Source organism: Oryx dammah, unplaced genomic scaffold, assembly GCF_014754425.2.
Source record: "Oryx dammah isolate SB20612 unplaced genomic scaffold, SCBI_Odam_1.1 HiC_scaffold_15, whole genome shotgun sequence".
NCBI lineage: Eukaryota > Metazoa > Chordata > Mammalia > Artiodactyla > Bovidae > Oryx > Oryx dammah.
Window position 1 is genome coordinate 28348229 of NW_024070199.1, and position 16436 is coordinate 28364664.

A 16436-nucleotide genomic window follows, 5' to 3' on the forward strand; every position below is an offset into this window, starting at 1 on the left:
GGTGACCAAACCTGGGAAGCCCTAGCAGGAGGATAAAGGTGACCAAATATTGAGGTAACAAAACAAATATATGAGATCTGCCTGCAACTACATGTGTTACCCCAAAGTGGAGCATGGCACGGCGTATCACTAATTTTGAGCTGCTACTGAGCAGAAAGTTGGTGGTAGAGTAACCCTGGTCCTCTGCAAGTTCCAGGAGAACCCCCGGAGCAAAGGGGCCCACACAAGCTCCACGCTTCCTGTGCACTGTACCAAAGGCAATGGCCTCCATGGCAATGCCGGCAGCATCCTTGCCGTAGCCCTTCTCAAACAACTGCACCATGGTGCGGCCGCCATGGTTCTCCGGGGGGTGCAGGGCGCTCAGACGCCGAGTGTGCGTACGCAGCTGTTCCACAGCCCCGGCACGAAACGTGTCGCAGGCAGCAATGAGGACACTGAAGCCGTTCTCTAACAGCCAGAAGGAGATCTGCGAAAGAGGCACAACTGTCAGCCAGCCCCAGAGCGGCAGAGAAGGAAAAAGTAGCAGAAACAATGTCAGACTCAGGCTGGGGAACCGCACCCACCTTGGCAAGGTTGGTAGACTTCCCCACGCCGTTCACACCACAGAAAGTGACCACGTATGGGCGCTGATGACGCTGGGCATCCATGATGTCCCGGAGCATGTCTACTCGGCGCTGCGGCTGTAGAATCTGCACCAAGGACTCCTGCAGAGCTTGCTTGACCGTGGAAGTCACCGCTGGGGGTGGGGCAGGGGGGTATACCCATGAAGCCCAAGTCAGGTGCTCCGAACACCTGGCATCTTGCTGAGCTAAAGGGAACTAGGATCCTGCCCAGGAATCCACAGCGTATCTAACAGCCCTAAGCACCTGACAGGTAATTGATTCAAATCCTCTTAAGCTAGATGTCATGAACACCTGAAGTCTAGGTGACACAACAGAGATTTAGAGATGACAGTTTGTCAAAAGTCACGCACGTAATAAGAATGGTGGGGACTTCATAACCACCCAAGCACTTCCGGGTCTGGGGAGACACTTACTGCTGAACGTCCCCATCACCTTCCCTTCCAACTTGTTGGCCACGGATTCACAGAGCTGGACTGCGATGTCTGCTGCCACGTTCTTAGCTAAGGAGGGGGATAAGCATGGGTGAGTGCCCCGGCAGGAGTGAACGACCCCCATTACAGCCCTTCTCCCCCACCATCCTTACCCCGCAGACACGAGTCTACCCTGTTCTGACTCACCAATGAGATGGTCACGCATCTTGTCCAGCACAGATTCCATGTCTTCACGAGTCAAGCTCTTGGAACCCACAAGGCCCTTCAGCATCCCAAACATGCCACCCAGAGTCCCCTTGGTAGCACTGCAGGCACAGAAAACCACAGATGCACAGAAAGCCAGCAGGCATCAGCAGGTCCTGTCCCTTCTGGAGCCATACACGCCACCCGCCACCAAATCCCATACCTAGGTTTGGCGGAATTCTGAGCAGCTCCTTCATCGTCTGAGCTGCTGCAGTCCAGATCCTGAAGCTGCCTCCCGGGCCCAGTCCCTCGAATCTGGAGGGTGTGGGGAGAGGAAGAAGGGGTCAGGAAACCATGAGCAGGCGGGGAGGGAAGCCTGGGGTGGCCCTGTCCTACACTGCTCTGCCCCTCTCACTCCACAAGCTTCAAACGTAGCCTACCCTCTGGCTCCAAGGAATCAAGGGGACTGCCCTCATCTCCTCCCTCCTCTGCCTGTTATTACCGGTAACCCTCACTGGCCCCTGCTACCTCTTACCAAGTTGATGTCCTCGGGCGGGGCCGCTTCGGGGGCTCCGTTGGTGGTGGGAGTGCTGTAGTCCAGAACTTCCTTGTTAGCAGAGCCTCCCAGTGCCCACACCCGGGGTGCCTTTTTGCCTTTCTCCTTGGGAGCATCTGACTTACTGGACTTGCTGTGAAGGGTTACGGTACACAGGGTTATGGTGGAGAAGCAGGAGAGGCAGCATCCACCTCAGAGACGCCCCCAATGTGTCTGGATAGCGAAAGCTTAGGGCAAAGCTGGGCTGCTCACCCGGACTTCTCCATACCCCTCCCATGCTTCTGAATGAACTCTTCCCGCTTCCTGCGGATCTGCTCCTCTTTCGAAAGTTCCTCCCCGTTCTCAGGTCCTACTGGGAGACCTGGCTTTTCTGCGGGGGCTGCTTTGCTAGTAGCCAGAGGGCCATCAGAACCTGTCAAGGAGAAAACTCACTGAAAAAAAAAAAAAGACCAAATTCCTACAAAATAGACAAATGGGGAAAAGCCTCCCAGATCATTCAGAAAAAACTATGAAGAAACACCTGGAGGATCACCGAGATTGGGGCCGATAATGAGGGTGGTGGGCACCTGAGCCAGGGAGGCAGACAATGACAAAGGGAAGGACAGGGAACCACTTCAGTGCCGCCTCAACAACTTCTCATGCCCCTGGATGGCCAAGTTCAAACTCACCTTCCTTCTTGGCCCCCTTGTTTTTTTTGTTATTCTTGGCTTTTTCCTTAGGCTTTTCACCCCGTGTCTCAATCATGGATCTCACAGGTTTCTTGGCCTTTTCAGAATCTTCAAATTTCTTCATGGTAGTGGGAGCACGGATCTTACTGCTCTCCTCTGCTTCACTAAAGAGAAAAGTTTGTGCTAAGTCACTTCAGTCGTGTCTGACTCTTTGCGATCCTATGGACAGAGGAGCCTGGTGGGCTAGGCTCCTCTGTCCATGGGATTCTCCAGTCAAGAATTCTAGATCTCCAGTCAAGAATTCTAGAGTGGGTTGACATTTCCTTCTCCAGGGGATCTTCCCAAGCTAGGGATCAAACCTGGGTCTCCCACATTGCAGGTATTCTTCACCATCTGAGCCACCAGGGAAGCCCAAAGAGAAAAAGTGGACAGTCTAAATCCAGGGGAAGGGCCCTGACACCAATCAGAACTGGGAAGCCAGCTCAGGAGCCCCTTTCAACCCACAGCGTACTACCCACTCTTGGGAAGGAAGGGAACTCAAGTCTCAGAAACTGATTTTGAAGAGGGGAGGCCTCTCACCGAAGGAGCCGCAGAAAGTCATTCTGGAAATCGAAAGTGCCATTCAATAGACTTAAGGCACTCTGCTGTTGGATCTCAGTGCGGTACTTATCTCGAAACAGCCGGTGAACGTCGTCTATCAACTTGTCCACATACGTCAGTGTTAGGATCTTCTGGAAACCTACCTGTTCAGGGAAAGGAACAGAGCCAGCAGATCTGTTTACATGCCGGTCCAGAACAGAGGGAAGCCAACTCGACCCAGGCCTCCAGGGACTGGCTCAGCCCCCTGGCCGGTTTCCCTGACCTGAGGAGCAGCCAAGCCCTCTGACTGGGCCCAAGAGTGGCTTCCCTTTCCCCCTCCACCCTCCTTGTGTTCTCAGTTACTTCATGGTAGACACTGGGTGTAATTAATCAGGATTTTCTGAATCATCAGGACTGCCTGTCAATGTAATCGTTACCCCTCTAAAATACCCTCACTTACCACAAACACCAACTCAAACTGGTTGTCCAGTTTATACTTGAGAGTGAGTGCCTCATGGGTGAAGGAGTTGTTACCTCCTCTCTCCTGGAAAAAGAGTATATCTCAGACAGAGTTCAGACTGTCCCCTCCAACACCTGGAGTTGGGCCCCTTCCGGAAGGAACCAGACATCCCCCTAAACTCAAACCTGTCCCCCAGGGCCAAAAGATTCAGGGGCACTGCTCTCCAGCATTCCACCTGGGAGAAAACTGTAGACACCCAGCTGGGGGCGAGGAGGGGAAAGGTGGGAGGGACCGACATGTGCGAGCGAGAAGGGAGTCGTCATGTAAACAGTCAGGTTTACCGGCAGTCGGACACTATCTACACTTCTTAAAAGACGTTCTTTCATCCTTTATCCCACCCAGCCTTTGCGACAACAGAAAAGCAAGCCGCTGGCAGTGAAAGTGGGGAACGAAGGGAGGTCTCAATAGACTACGGAATCCTGCCAGAGTCCCAGAAAGCGGAGGGGGGAGGGGACATCACAAAGTTGCGGGATGGTCTGATAGGAGCGGGAGAAAGAAGTGGAGTCCCGGCTACGAGCGAGCGGCCAGTTTGAGGTGGGCCGACAGGGTGAGAGGGAGGCCCGGGATCAGTCAAAGGGGACTAGGGGTCGGGTCAGTGGGGGAAGGGGACGAGCCTGGAGTTCTGATCCCGTGGGGGCGGTACCTGCAGCAGCACGGAACGAATTAACGCGTTAACGGGCCCGGTGCATGAGTCGCTCACGCCCTGAAAGCACCAGAGAACGAGCCCGCCTTTGGAAAAAATGGTGAAGAAGTCGAGCATGGCGGCAGCGGGAAAGGAGCCGGGGCCGGCGCTGGGAACTCAGGCCTCGATCGCTGCCGCTTCCTGCTGCGCCAAGCGCGGGACACGTCACACCAGCGGCCCCGGAAACCGGCGCAGCCGCACTTCCGCTCAGCGCCTCCCGCAACCCTCCCCGGCTCCGCCCACGGGCGCGCAGGACTAACGTAGACGCCCAGCTGGCCAATGGAGGGTGGGGGCGGGCCTGGGCGGGGCTCTCAGCATGTCACCGGAGGGACAGACCGCCTATAGGACGGAGGGGCGGGGCCCGGAGGCGTCGCTGGCCAATGGGAGTGCTCGAATGAAAGACTGGCGGCGCGTAGCTGTGACTGTAGGCTGGGACTGTACCCGAGTAGGGTGCTTCTCTGCTAGCGGCTCGGAACAGCAGGGCCATGTTTCGGAGGGCGCTGCGGCTCCGCCTGGGCCCGTGCCTCTCCGGACCGGGGCTAGGCACATACAGAGGAGGCTCTACTGTGGGTAAAGTTGAGGGCAGCGGAGGGTATCGTGGTTCTGGGGTGTCCCCCATCTCCAGCCTTGTGACCTTCAGGACTCAGAATCCCGGCCCACGGTGGGAAGACAGTGGGGTCCCTTGGAATAGGGGGTAACCTTGCCTGCCGGAGCTTGTAGAGACTGGACAGGGGTATGGATCCCAGAGTTGCGCTTGTCAGGTGACATATCCCAGATCATTCTATCCCTGAGTTTGCCACCAGAATTGCAGCCAGGCTGATTTATTGGTTGCACAGAAATTAATGAAGTCCTGCTCACATGCAGGATGCTGTTTTGTGGCTGTGAGGAGGAAAGAAGAGAAAGAAAGGATTCGATACACGTCCTGGAGGTGTCTGAGGTGTAGCTGGAGAGGGAAGGCTTCGTAGACCAGTTGAAAACTGAAGAGAAGCCAACTAGGACGATGTCCTGCACTGCCAGTAGGTAGTGCCAGTAGCCATACATGGAACAGGTGGAAAGTGAGATCAGCCTTGAAAGATGATGTTTACTGGCCCAAGGAAAGTGTGAGTTCCAGGTTCTGGAGAACTGAGCAAAAGTTAGGAAAAAGTATCGTTTTCGTGCAAGGAATTAGCAAAGGCCATCTGGATAGAGAGTTGAGTTAGTAGTATGAAATGATGGGTAAGGTTAAGCCCAGATCAAAGAAAGACTCAAATGCTGAGAAGAATTTGAACTTGGAACTGGAGACAGTGACAGAAGACTTGGGAATTTATGAGCTTGGTGTGAAAGACAAAGAGATTCATGTATTCGAGGCATTTATTGAGCACTTAGGATGCGCCAGGCACTGTGCTAGGCTGGAGATTTGGTGGAGAAGGTAGACAAAGCACAGTATGAAGCAGTCACAAATGAGGTTAAAGTTGCAAGTGTGCTGCATGTTGCCAAAGAACAGTTCACTGAGCTACTCGGCATAGTCTAGGGGAGGTCAGGAGTTCCTGAGAAAATGATAACCGAGCTGAGGTCTAAAGGAACCAAGGAGTTAACTGGGCAAAGAAGTGGGTGCAGAGTTTCAAAGCAGAACACCTGTGTGGGTCCTCTGTGGCAGAAATGAAGGGGTGAGGTTGGAGGGTTCTGGGAAGACAAGGTGAACAAGAGCTAGATCGGGCAGTGTCTCACAGGCCACATGAAAGCTTTTGAACCTTTATCCTTAGAGTGATGGGAAGCCATGAAAAGTTCTAAGCAAGAGAGTGTTTGATTAGATTAATGTTCAGAAGAGGTCATTCTAGCTATGGTAGACTCATTGGAAAAGACCCTGATGCTGGGAAAGATTGAAGGCAGCAGCTGAAGGGGGCGACAGGATTAGATGGTTGGATAGCATCACCAACTCAGTGGACATGAGTTTGAGCATGCTGTGGGAGTTGGTGATGGACAGGGAGGCCTGGCGTGCTTCAGTCCACAGGGTCGCAAAGAGTCGGACATGACTTAGCTATTGAACAACAACAACAAAGCTGTGATAGAGGAAAGAAATTGGGGGGTAGGACAAGAGAGGAATGAGTGGAAATGGGAGCTCTTAATCACTGTGGTTTGGTCCAGGGCAGTGGTGGTAGAGATGGGGAAAAAAGGGGGACAGATTGGAGAGAGATTTAAGAGGCAAAGTCATAAGAACTTGATAACAGACAGGATGTGAGTGTAGATTTGCTGGTGGTGATGAATATCCAGGAGAAGGTGCCACTCAGAGGTCCATGCTTCTGAGGGCCCTGTGGCTCTAGATGTGCCAGGACCTATTGGTCCAGAAGCCCAGGAGAGAAACGTGTAAGTCCCCTGGCCTAGGGAGAAAGTAGAGAGTGTTCATTTTAGGAAGCGGAATCTTGCAGTGCTAGGTATAATGCACTCAAAGGAAGTGAGATTCGGGCACAGAGACCATGAGGCAAAGCTGTGGAATTCTGCTGGGTGCCAGCTGACCTTGTGAGGACTAAAAACTCAGTGTCAGTTTAGCCCTCCTTTTCCTGTGCCCATCTTCTGACCACGACACACACACACACCCCACCCCGCCTCTTGGAAAGGAGATGCATGGCCCTCTCTGACCATAACTGCGTCCCACAGACTGGGATGGAAAGGTGTCGAAGATCAAGAAGATCCAGTCCATCTTCCCTGGCGGGGCTTGGAGCCCACTGTATGACACCAGCCACCTGCCCCCCGAACGCTCAGATGTGGTGATTGTGGGGGGTGGGGTGCTTGGACTGTCTGTGGCCTACTGGCTGAAGAGGTTGGAGAAGCAGCAAGGTGCCATTCGGGTGCTGGTTGTGGAGCGGGACCACACGGTGAGGTCTGGGGTGGGGCAGAGTCGGGCAACTCAGAGTCGGGGGCAGGGGAGGAGAAGAAAGGCTGAAATCTCTGAAGGGACAGGACTTTGGCCCTTGTTGGGAAACAGCCCCAGGTTCTTCCTCAAACTATTGACTTTGACAATAAGGTTTTTGCTTTTGAAAGCAAATTTCACAATGTGTGTTTTGAGATCTCAGAGGTCTGGCCTGCATTCCAGCTGTGATCAGCGCAATTATTACAACCCCCTTGCAGGCCTCATTGCTTGCTTCTGAGGTTTTTGTGCTTTAATTTTTCCTGTTTACCACTGCTGGCTAGTCACAGGTCTTGCTCCATTGGCCATGTCCCTCTATTTTCCAGTTAGTAGAACCAAATGTCAGTCTCCAGCCTTGGACTTCAGGGCCATTAGCATTTTGTAACATTTTGTATGAGGGTATCCCACCTTTTGATGACTGACCCTCTGCTCTGTGCCTATCCTAATAAGGATTTTAATGACCATTGTCTTCACTGCCTTCATTTGGGTTTGTTCACTTCAGCTCCTCTTAGATTATAAAACCTGAAGGTAGGACTCCCCTTCAACTTTGGACATGTGATTTTCAACCTTCACAACAGTATTCTGCTCACGCCAGACAGGGCCCACCTCACCTTCTCTCGTCTCTGCAGTATGCCCAGGCCTCCACCGTGCTCTCCGTGGGCGGGATTCGCCAGCAGTTCTCATTGCCTGAGAACGTCCAGCTCTCCCTCTTTTCGGCCGAATTTCTACGGAACATCAATGTGAGATTGGGGGAGTGGGGGTGGCGACCCCTCCTTTAGCCCAGAGAGGCGGCCAGTCCTGCTGGCAGGGGAGACAGGCCGCTAGGAGTTGGAAATGCCAGTTTTCTTCCCAGTGGCAGTGCCTGGAGGGGGCTTTTCTCTGGGTCAGGACACTGAGCTGAGGGTTGTGGTAAGAAAGCCAGAAAAGCTCTCTCCCCTTCTTCTTCTTCTTCTTTTTCTTCTTTTTTTTTTTTTTTAATATTTATGTATTTGGCTGCACTGGGTCTTAGTTGCAGCATGCAGAATCTTTGATCTTTCTTACATCATGCAGGATCTCTAGTTACAGCTTGTGAGATCTCTAGATGTGGCATGTGGAGTCTAGTTCTGTGACCAGGGATTGAACCTGGGCCCCCTGTGTTGGGAGCTCAGAGTCTTAGCCTTTGGACACCAGGGAAGTCCCACTGCCTCCCTTCTTGAAGTCAGTTTCTTGGACGAGCTTTTCTTTGCACACAGGAGTACCTGGCGGTGGTCGATGACCCTCCCCTAGACCTCCAGTTCAACCCCTCCGGTTACCTCCTTCTGGCTTCTGAGGAAGGGGCTGCGATCATGGAACGCAACGTGAAAATGCAGAGGTGGGCGCCTGGCGTGGCCTCCGCGCTGCATCTCAGCCACCCTCTGACTCACTTTAGAGGCCAAGGTGACAGAGCTGATGAGACAGACCCTGCTCCCTAGGAGCTCAGTGTGTCAGGAAGACGGACATGGGCAGACTTCCAGCGTCCCGTGCTAAGTGCTGTATCCAGACATGGACAGTCGCTGTCACAGTGGTTCCTAAATTTCCAGGCAATGAGAACCCCTCAGGACACATCCCTCCTACCAAGTGCCCCGAATCCACAAGTGTTTTCGCTAATAGCCAGAAAGTAGAACTCGTAAGCTTTACAGGGGGCTCGTGTCAAAGGCTATGGGGTCTCATGACCAGCCAGCCAAGAGCTGGCATCTTCACCAGATGGTTCTATGACTTTCACTAGTGACATCAAGTCATGTCCTAAATGCATTACAAATATTAACTCATTTAGGTGTCAGAACATCCCCATTTCCCACGTGGGGAACCTGAGGCACCTAGAGCTAGTAGGTGGTGGCGCCAGGATTTGAACCAGACTGCCTCGTCTGGTTTGATTTGAACCAGACTGCTCGTGTGTGTGACCTTTGGGCACCGGTGATGCTGCCTTTGGGCATCGGGGTCGTAGAGGGGACAGTTGTGTGGTGAGCAGCACTGTACTGGAAGGTGGATGGGGAGGGCCCCCTGAGCAGAACAGAGTGACTCTCCCTGTCGTGAAAGCACAGGGAACAGTTAGGGAGTGGCAGGGGGCTTGGTGTGGCTAAAGGGAGTCTAGGGTATCAGAATGGAAAGGGAGGGCAGAGGCTGAAGAGTCTTGACCAGGCAGCAAGGGAGAGTGATGTGGGTGAGGTGGCTGTGGAGCCAGGCCCACCCTTCTCTCCCTCCTCCCCCGCCCCCATACACACGCTCACCGAGCATACATGCGCAGACCCACACATTCCTCCAGGCAGGAAGGAGCCAAAGTCTGTCTGATGTCTCCGGAGCAGCTTCAGAAAAAGTTTCCCTGGATCAACACAGAGGGAGTGGCTTTGGCATCATACGGTGAGCCTTGCTTGGAGAGGAGGTCAGAGGTTGAGGGGTGCCTCAGGGCGAGAGGTCCCAGCACCCCGCAGCCAAGTCAAGGAGGAAGGCTTCCCCCCGGACCTGCCCCGGGCCAGGCCAGCTCTCTGCCCTTTTGTAGGATCCACCTCTGGTGCAGTTGGTTGATGTGACATTCCCCAGGTTACGAGCCCCGAAGAGTCACGGGGTGTGGGGAAAACAACAGGAGAGGAGGGTCCTAGGTCCCCTTCACGCGTCTTCTTTCTCCTCACAGGGCTGGAAAACGAGGGTTGGTTTGACCCCTGGTGTCTGCTCCAGGGGCTTCGGCGAAAGTTACAGTCCATGGGGGTCCTTTTCTGCCAAGGAGAGGTGACGCGTGAGTCTGAGGCCCGGTGCCTGTGGCTTATGTCCTCTGCTGGTGGGGAGGCCAGCCCACGCCGGGTCTCGCCTGCACACACAGGCTGAGCAAGGGGAGTGGGGGCTTCTCCCCGGGTCTGGTCCTAAGCATCCTAGCTCCAGCTCCTAAGCAGGTTTTTCCATGGCTTGTGAGCTGCTTGAAGTTCCAGCAGCATCCTATCCTGTGTGGCCAAGTTTGTCCTGGCTGCCCTGTCCCTTTTGGCTTCAGTGCCTGTGGGACAGCTCCCAACCTTCAGCTTTCTGTTCTTAGGGAACCAGTGGAAGCCCCATTTCCTTCCTCTTTGAGGCCTCAAGGACTTATCTTCTTCCCTTTTTCTGCAGGTTTCATCTCTTCATCCAGCCACATGGAGTCTGCCAGTGGGGAGCAGGTGACTTTGAAAAGGATCCATGAGGTCCATGTAAGTTCCCAGCCTAGGGACCTCCCTTAGCAAAGTGCAGAGTGAGGAAAATCATGACTGTCCTTGTGTTTATGCATTTTGTTTAAATTTTTGTAATTATAAAGGAAAATTGCTTTGCCATGTTGTGTTGGTTTCTGCCATACAACAACGTGAATCAGTTGTAATTATATATGTCCCTGCTTTCTTGCGGAGAAGGCAATGGCACCCCACTCCAGTACTCTTGCCTGGAAAATCCCATGGATGGAGGAGCCTGGTAGGCTGCAGTCCATGGGGTCGCTAAGAGTTGGATATGACTGAGTGACTTCCCTTTCACTTTTCACTTTCATGCATTGGAGAAGGAAATGGCAATCCACTCCAGTGTTCTTGCCTGGAATCCCAGGGATGGGGGAGCCTGGTGGGCTGCCGTCTATGGGGTCGCACAGAGTCGGACATGACTGAAGTGACTTAGCAGCAGCTGCTTTCTTGATCCTCCCTGCCCCCTCCCATCCCACTCCTCTGATTGTCTCAGAACGCCAGTCTGGGCTCCCTGTGTTATATAGTCCCTTCCCACTCGCTAGCTATTTTACACATGCCTGTCCTTTTGATCTTCTTCTACCCACTTCTGATGTGGGTAAGCCGAGGCTGGTGTCTGCAGGTGAAGATGGACCACAGCCAGGAGTTCCAGCCCGTGGAGTGTGCCATAGTGGTCAATGCAGCGGGGGCCTGGTCTGGGCAAATCGCAGAGCTGGCTGGTGTTGGGAATGGGCCGCCGGGCACCATGCAGGGCACCAAGCTGCCTGTGGAGCCGAGGAAAAGGTGACTCCTCCAGGGCTCTGCAGGGTTGGCTACACGAGGGTCCGGGTTGGGGGGTCACTGTTCTCGCCACTTCTCACGCTGCTGGTCACGGCAGGTATGTGTACTTGTGGCACTGCCCCCAGGGACCAGGCCTGGAGGCACCGCTCGTCGCAGACCCCAGTGGAGCCTATTTCCGCCGGGAAGGATTAGGCAACAACTACCTGGGCAGCTGTAGCCCCACAGAGGTAAGCTCCGTGGGGTCAGGGTGCCGGCGAAGAGACGGAGAGCGGGTGTCACTCAGGAGTCAGGCTTCCTGGGAGGGCCCCACGCGGGTACTGATGTCACAGTCCCCTCTGGCTTTGAACTGGGGTCTCTTTCCCCCCAGCCCCTGCCCACCAAGGGGACCGACTAAAGAGATGGGTGACGTCTGGATCTGCCCTTGTGTCCTGGACATCAGCCCTATCCCCACCTCTCCCTACCAGGAGGAGGAACCAGACCCAGGGAACCTGGAAGTGGACTACGACTTCTTCCAGGAGAAGGTGTGGCCCCGTTTGGCCCAGAGGGTACCAGCCTTTGAGACTCTAAAGGTAACTGGACTGAGACAGATGGCCCTGGAGCCTCTGGGCCTGCTCCCAGAGCCTGCTGGCTGCCCAACACAACAAGGGCCTCCACTTCACAACGGCTGAGGACCATTCCATGGGCCCGCTCGGAGGTGGTAGAGGGTACCGGGAGTGAGATGGGGTGCATGGGCAGCCCTCCCAGGAGCCCCACGTCTTGTGCCCCCACAGGTCCGGAGTGCCTGGGCTGGCTATTACGACTACAACACCTTTGACCAGAACGGCGTGGTGGGCCCCCACCCCCTTGTCATCAACATGTACTTTGCGACGGGCTTCAGTGGCCACGGGCTCCAGCAGGCCCCTGCCGTGGGGCGGGCTGTGGCCGAGATGGTGCTGGAGGGCCACTTCCAGACCATCAACCTGAGCCCCTTCCTCTTCGGCCGCTTTTACTTTGGAGAGAAGACCCAGGAACACTGTATCCTCTGAGCTTGGGAGTGCCTCATGGGCCCACCACCCACTGTGTCACCCTGGGCTCTGATCCTGGCCGTGCTCATACCTCCTCACAGCTTGGGCCTCCCCAGCACCAAGCCAGGGTCTCCTCCACGTGCCTCTCGTCCAGGGTGCCCTGCCCCATATGGGCCCAGGCCCACGCTGACAGAGCACGATGGGGCGGGACCCCAGGACTGATCACGGCCCAGGCTGATGCCTCCCACCAGTAGCCCAGCAGGACAGAACACCTCAGGGGACCTGAGCACCAGGACCCAGGGCTGGCTCCTTCCTGGTACCAAACCAGAGAGACTGCTTCCCCCTCTTTCCACAGAGCCCAGCAGAGCCCAGACCAGAAGCAACCTGGGGCAGCTTGGCCCAGGTGTGTTGACTTTTCTGTTTACCCTGCTTGTTGATCAATAAATGATTAACTCCTTCCTTTTAGCAGTCCTCTGTCCCTTCGTCTTTTCACCTAATGGCAGTCGCTTTTGAAACAGCACCCTAGCCAAAAAAAAAAAGATGGAGGTGGCCTTCCAAGATCATCCGTTGGGAGAGGGAGGGAGGAGAGGGCGGTTGTGCTGCCAGGGGGGATGGTGGAACCCCTGAGTAGAGGGTGGGTAAGCGCCAGGACTTATAGAGGGTGGGTAAGCGCCAGGACTTATCAAGTGAGCAGAAGAGGAAGAGGCACCTGAATGCGGAATGAATGCAACAAACTCGCTGAAACACAGGAAGGAAGTTGCCAGGGGCAGGGGGCAGGGGGCAGGCTGAACCCAGTATCTGGGTTAACCCTATGAGGCTGCCTCCTTCAGTGTCCAGTATCCACTCACCCTTCCTTCTGTACAGACACCCCACCTACAGTCGGAGAAAAAAGGCCTTCATCTGGCTCCTCCTCCAGCAGCTACTTGCTCCAGGACTACAAATGCTGCATTTGTTAGGAAGGCAGGAATGAAACCTCCATGGCTCAGATGATAAAGAATCCACCTGAATGCAGGAGACACAAGAGACAGGGGTTTGATCCCTGGGTTGGGAAGATCCACTGGAGGAAATGGCACCTGGGAAATCCCATGGACAGAAGCCTGGTGGGCTACAGTCTATTTCAGTTCAGTTCAGTTGCTCAGTCATGTCCAACTCCCTACGACCCCATGGACTGTAGCACGCCAGGCCTCCCTGTCCATTGCCAACTCCCAGAGTTTACTCAAACTCATGTCCATTGAGTTGGTGATGCCATCCAACCATCTCATCCTCTGTCGTCCCCTTCTGCCCTCAATCTTTCCCAGCATCAGGGTCTTTTCCAAGGAGTCCTTTTTTCCCATCAGGTGGCCGAAGTATTGGAGCTTCAGCATCAGTCCTTCCAATGAATATTCAGGACTGATTTCCTTTAGGATTGACTTGTTGGATCTCCTTGCAGTCCAAGGGACCCTCAAGAGTCTTCTCCAACACCACAGTTCAAAAGGCCTTTTCTTTATAGTCCAACTTTCACATCCATACATGACTACTGGAAAAACCATAGCTTTGACTAGACGGACCTTTGTTGGCAAAGTAATGTCTCTGCTTTTTAATATGCTGTCTAGGTTGGTTATAACTTTTCTTCCAAGGAGCAAGCGTCTTTTAATTTCATGGCTGCAGTCACCATCTGCAGTAATTTTGGAGCCCCCCAAAACAAAGTCTGTCATTGTTTCCACTGTTTCCCCATCTGTTTGCCATGAAGTGATGGGACTGGATGCCATGATCTTAGTTTTCTGCATGTTGAGCTTCAAGCCAACTTTTTCACTCTCCTCTTTCACTTTCATCAAGAAGCTCTTTGGTTCTTCTTTGCTTTCTGCCATAAGGGTGGTGTCATCTGCATGTCTGACGTTATTGATGTTTCTCCTGGCAATCTTTATTCCAGCTTGTGCTTCCTGAAGCCCAGCGTTTCTCATGATGTATTCTGCATATAAATTAAATAAGCAGGGTGACAATATACAGCCTTGACATACTTTCCCTATTTGGAACCAGTCTGTTGTTCCATGTCCAGTTCTAATTTGCTTCCTGTCCTGCATACAGATTTCTCAAGAGGCAGGTCAGGTGGCCCGGTATTCCCATCTCTTTAAGAATTTTCCAGAGTTTGTTGTGGTCCATGGGGTGGGAAAGAATCAGACACAACTGAGTGGCTGACCAACAATAACAATAAACCGCCTGCACTCCTGTGGGGCTTTATTCAGGGTACAGAACTGCAATTAGCCTGGTGTCTGTCTTCCGTTTGTGAGGGACACAGGGCCCTAGCCTTCACCTCTGCCCCAATACCAAGTGTGACTAGCCTATCCTTGGCTCTCAGTGTGTTTGCCTGAGTTCCTCTCTGCTCCTGCTGGAGAAAGATCCATCCCTGGCCTCAGGGACTTTTCAGTCCAACAGAGGTTAACTGCTTGAACACAAGGTTCAAATAGCAAGGTACTAGGATGTACTCCAGTGTTCTTGCCTGGAGAATCCCAAGGACGAGGGAGCCTGGTGGGCTGCCGTCTATGGGGTCGCACAGAGTCGGACACGACTGAAGCGACTTAGCAGCAGCAGCAGGATGTATTGGGGGTAAGGAGGTGGAAAGGGCAGGTTAAGACAAGTTTTCCTGTACAAGTTGCAAAAATGACCCTTGCCAGAAGTGGTGGTGTTTGAAGAGCGGAGATTGGAAAAGGGAGGACACCCTGGGAGAAAGGGACCCATGGATGGCAGGGAAAGCAGAGGTAAACACTCCATGCAGAGTAAAAGGAACCCTTCCTGAACACCTGGGCACTGGGGTAGCTGTCTGACGGGCTTAATCTCATCTCTCATCTACTCCTCCCACAACACTGGGAACCAGATCCCATAATCATGAGGAAAGTGAGCCTAGACAGGCCCAGCACGTTCCCAAGGTTTGACCTCCAGCAGGTGATGAGCCCTGGATGTGAACCCCAGCATCTCACACCAGAGCCCCTCTGGACCACCTTATAGCACACTGCCTCCCAGGATTCCCACTAAGTCCTTTTGGCTGGCTGCTGAGAAAAGTAGAAAGTCAGATTGAAAGGGAGGTCATGCATCTTGTTCCTTGTTGCTCAGTTGCGTCAAACTCTTTGCGACTCCATGGACTGCAGACCCCAGGCTACCCTGTCCTTCAGTCTCCCAGAATCTGCTCAAACTCATGTCCATTGAGTCAGTGATGCTATCTAACTCTCTCATCCTCTGTCATCCCCTTCTCCTCCTGCCTTCAATCTTTCCCAGCATCAGGGTCTTTCTCAATGAGTCAGTTCTTCACATCAGGTGGCCAAAGTATTGGAGCTTCAGCTTCAGTATCACTCCTTCCAATGAATATTCAGGACTGATATCCTTTAGGATTGACTGGTTTGATCTCCTTGCAGTCCAAGGGACTCCGAAGAGTCTTCTCCACCTCGGCCCTATTCAACCACCACCACTCTCCAGCATTTCAGGTGCACAGCAGTAGGATGGTTTCCCACACCGACATGCCAAGGAAGATACGGACATTCCCTCCAGAGGGAAACAAGCTCAGAAAATGTCACTCCCTACATACCCCGCGGCTGCTTCACACGTCCATCAACATCCCAAAGAGATGTCCCTTCACTCTGTTTAACCCAGCATTCGCCACCATTTGCCCATCTCACTCGGCCTGGCTTCGATGCTTGCAGGGCAGTGCCTGGCCGTGTACTTGGACTTGACCGTGAACTTCAGGGGAGCGCGGCAGGCCCGGTTGCCCTTGGGGGGTGGGGATGGGGGTGGTGTTACCTGCCTCTCCGCTGTTACCACCGACCCGACTGTGCCTGGCTTTTGGAAAAGTCTGGCATCATTTTCCTCACTTGCCTGAAAAGAAAAAAAGGTATACACGCTTCCCTGGCCGGGTGTTGGGGCTTCCCTGATGGTTCACTTGGTAAAGAATCCGCCTGCAATGCAAGAGACCCCAGTTCGATTTCAGGGTCGCAAACCCCGGTTCCATTCCCCGGTCGGGAAGATCCGCTGGAGAAGTGATAGGCTAACCACTCCAGTATTCTTGGGCTTCCCTTGTGGCTCAGCTGGTAGGGTGTTGAGAGGACTCAAATGAGTGAATCAAAGGTACTTTCCTTGTTTGACAGAGAACAGTCGAGGCTGCAAGTTCCGCTGCTGGTTTCGGGGAACTCGGGAGGAAAGACCTCGCTAAGCTCACGCCGGCTCAGTGGCTGCGCGGATGCCCGCGATCCTTCCCGTGGGCCCGAGGACGCGGGCCCGGCTCCGCGCGCGGGAGCGGCGGGCGGAGGAGGGGCCGCGGGGCCTGGCGCCTCCACGCTTCCGGGGCAGCGGGCGGCCGAA

General features: G+C 53.9%; 2 protein-coding genes across 3 annotated transcripts in view; one reads left to right on the forward strand and one right to left on the reverse strand.

Annotated features, from left to right (window-relative positions):
• The window catches only part of SRPRA (SRP receptor subunit alpha), a 6516-nt gene extending 2082 nt beyond the window's left edge, over nucleotides 1-4434 (reverse strand). Inside the window, exons 1-11 of the mRNA XM_040255832.1 lie at nucleotides 4204-4434; nucleotides 3501-3584; nucleotides 3041-3204; nucleotides 2462-2625; nucleotides 2046-2205; nucleotides 1773-1926; nucleotides 1461-1552; nucleotides 1241-1359; nucleotides 1037-1123; nucleotides 564-736; nucleotides 253-466 (exon numbers count right to left, since the gene is read on the reverse strand). Coding sequence (XP_040111766.1) covers nucleotides 253-466; nucleotides 564-736; nucleotides 1037-1123; nucleotides 1241-1359; nucleotides 1461-1552; nucleotides 1773-1926; nucleotides 2046-2205; nucleotides 2462-2625; nucleotides 3041-3204; nucleotides 3501-3584; nucleotides 4204-4320 — 1528 coding nt within the window. The 5' untranslated portion in view covers nucleotides 4321-4434. The remainder of the gene's footprint in view (nucleotides 1-252; nucleotides 467-563; nucleotides 737-1036; nucleotides 1124-1240; nucleotides 1360-1460; nucleotides 1553-1772; nucleotides 1927-2045; nucleotides 2206-2461; nucleotides 2626-3040; nucleotides 3205-3500; nucleotides 3585-4203) is intronic.
• Nucleotides 4435-4601: 167 nt separating this feature from the next.
• On the forward strand, nucleotides 4602-12575 carry FOXRED1 (FAD dependent oxidoreductase domain containing 1). Of its 2 annotated transcripts, XM_040255838.1 has the most exons (11): nucleotides 4602-4812; nucleotides 6877-7094; nucleotides 7756-7866; nucleotides 8359-8477; nucleotides 9408-9502; nucleotides 9774-9875; nucleotides 10238-10314; nucleotides 10949-11109; nucleotides 11204-11333; nucleotides 11571-11675; nucleotides 11877-12575. In XM_040255838.1, exons 1-11 carry the CDS (start codon nucleotides 4728-4730, stop codon nucleotides 12129-12131), a joined length of 1458 nt encoding a protein of 485 aa, XP_040111772.1. In that variant the 5' UTR covers nucleotides 4602-4727; the 3' UTR covers nucleotides 12132-12575. The 2 variants fall into 2 exon arrangements, with proteins under 2 accessions (XP_040111772.1, XP_040111771.1); XM_040255837.1 differs by having other exon boundaries at nucleotides 11204-11675.
• Nucleotides 12576-16436: the final 3861 nt, after the last annotated feature.

Coding starts and splice junctions, on each gene's coding strand:
- FOXRED1 (XM_040255837.1), top strand. CDS start 4,728: ATGTTTCGGAGGGCGCTGCGGCTCCGCCTGGGCCCGTGCCTCTCCGGA. Junction 7,867..8,358: donor AATTTCTACGGAACATCAAT/GTGAGATTGGGG, acceptor CTTTGCACACAG/GAGTACCTGGCGGTGGTCGA. Junction 9,876..10,237: donor CTGCCAAGGAGAGGTGACGC/GTGAGTCTGAGG, acceptor CTTTTTCTGCAG/GTTTCATCTCTTCATCCAGC.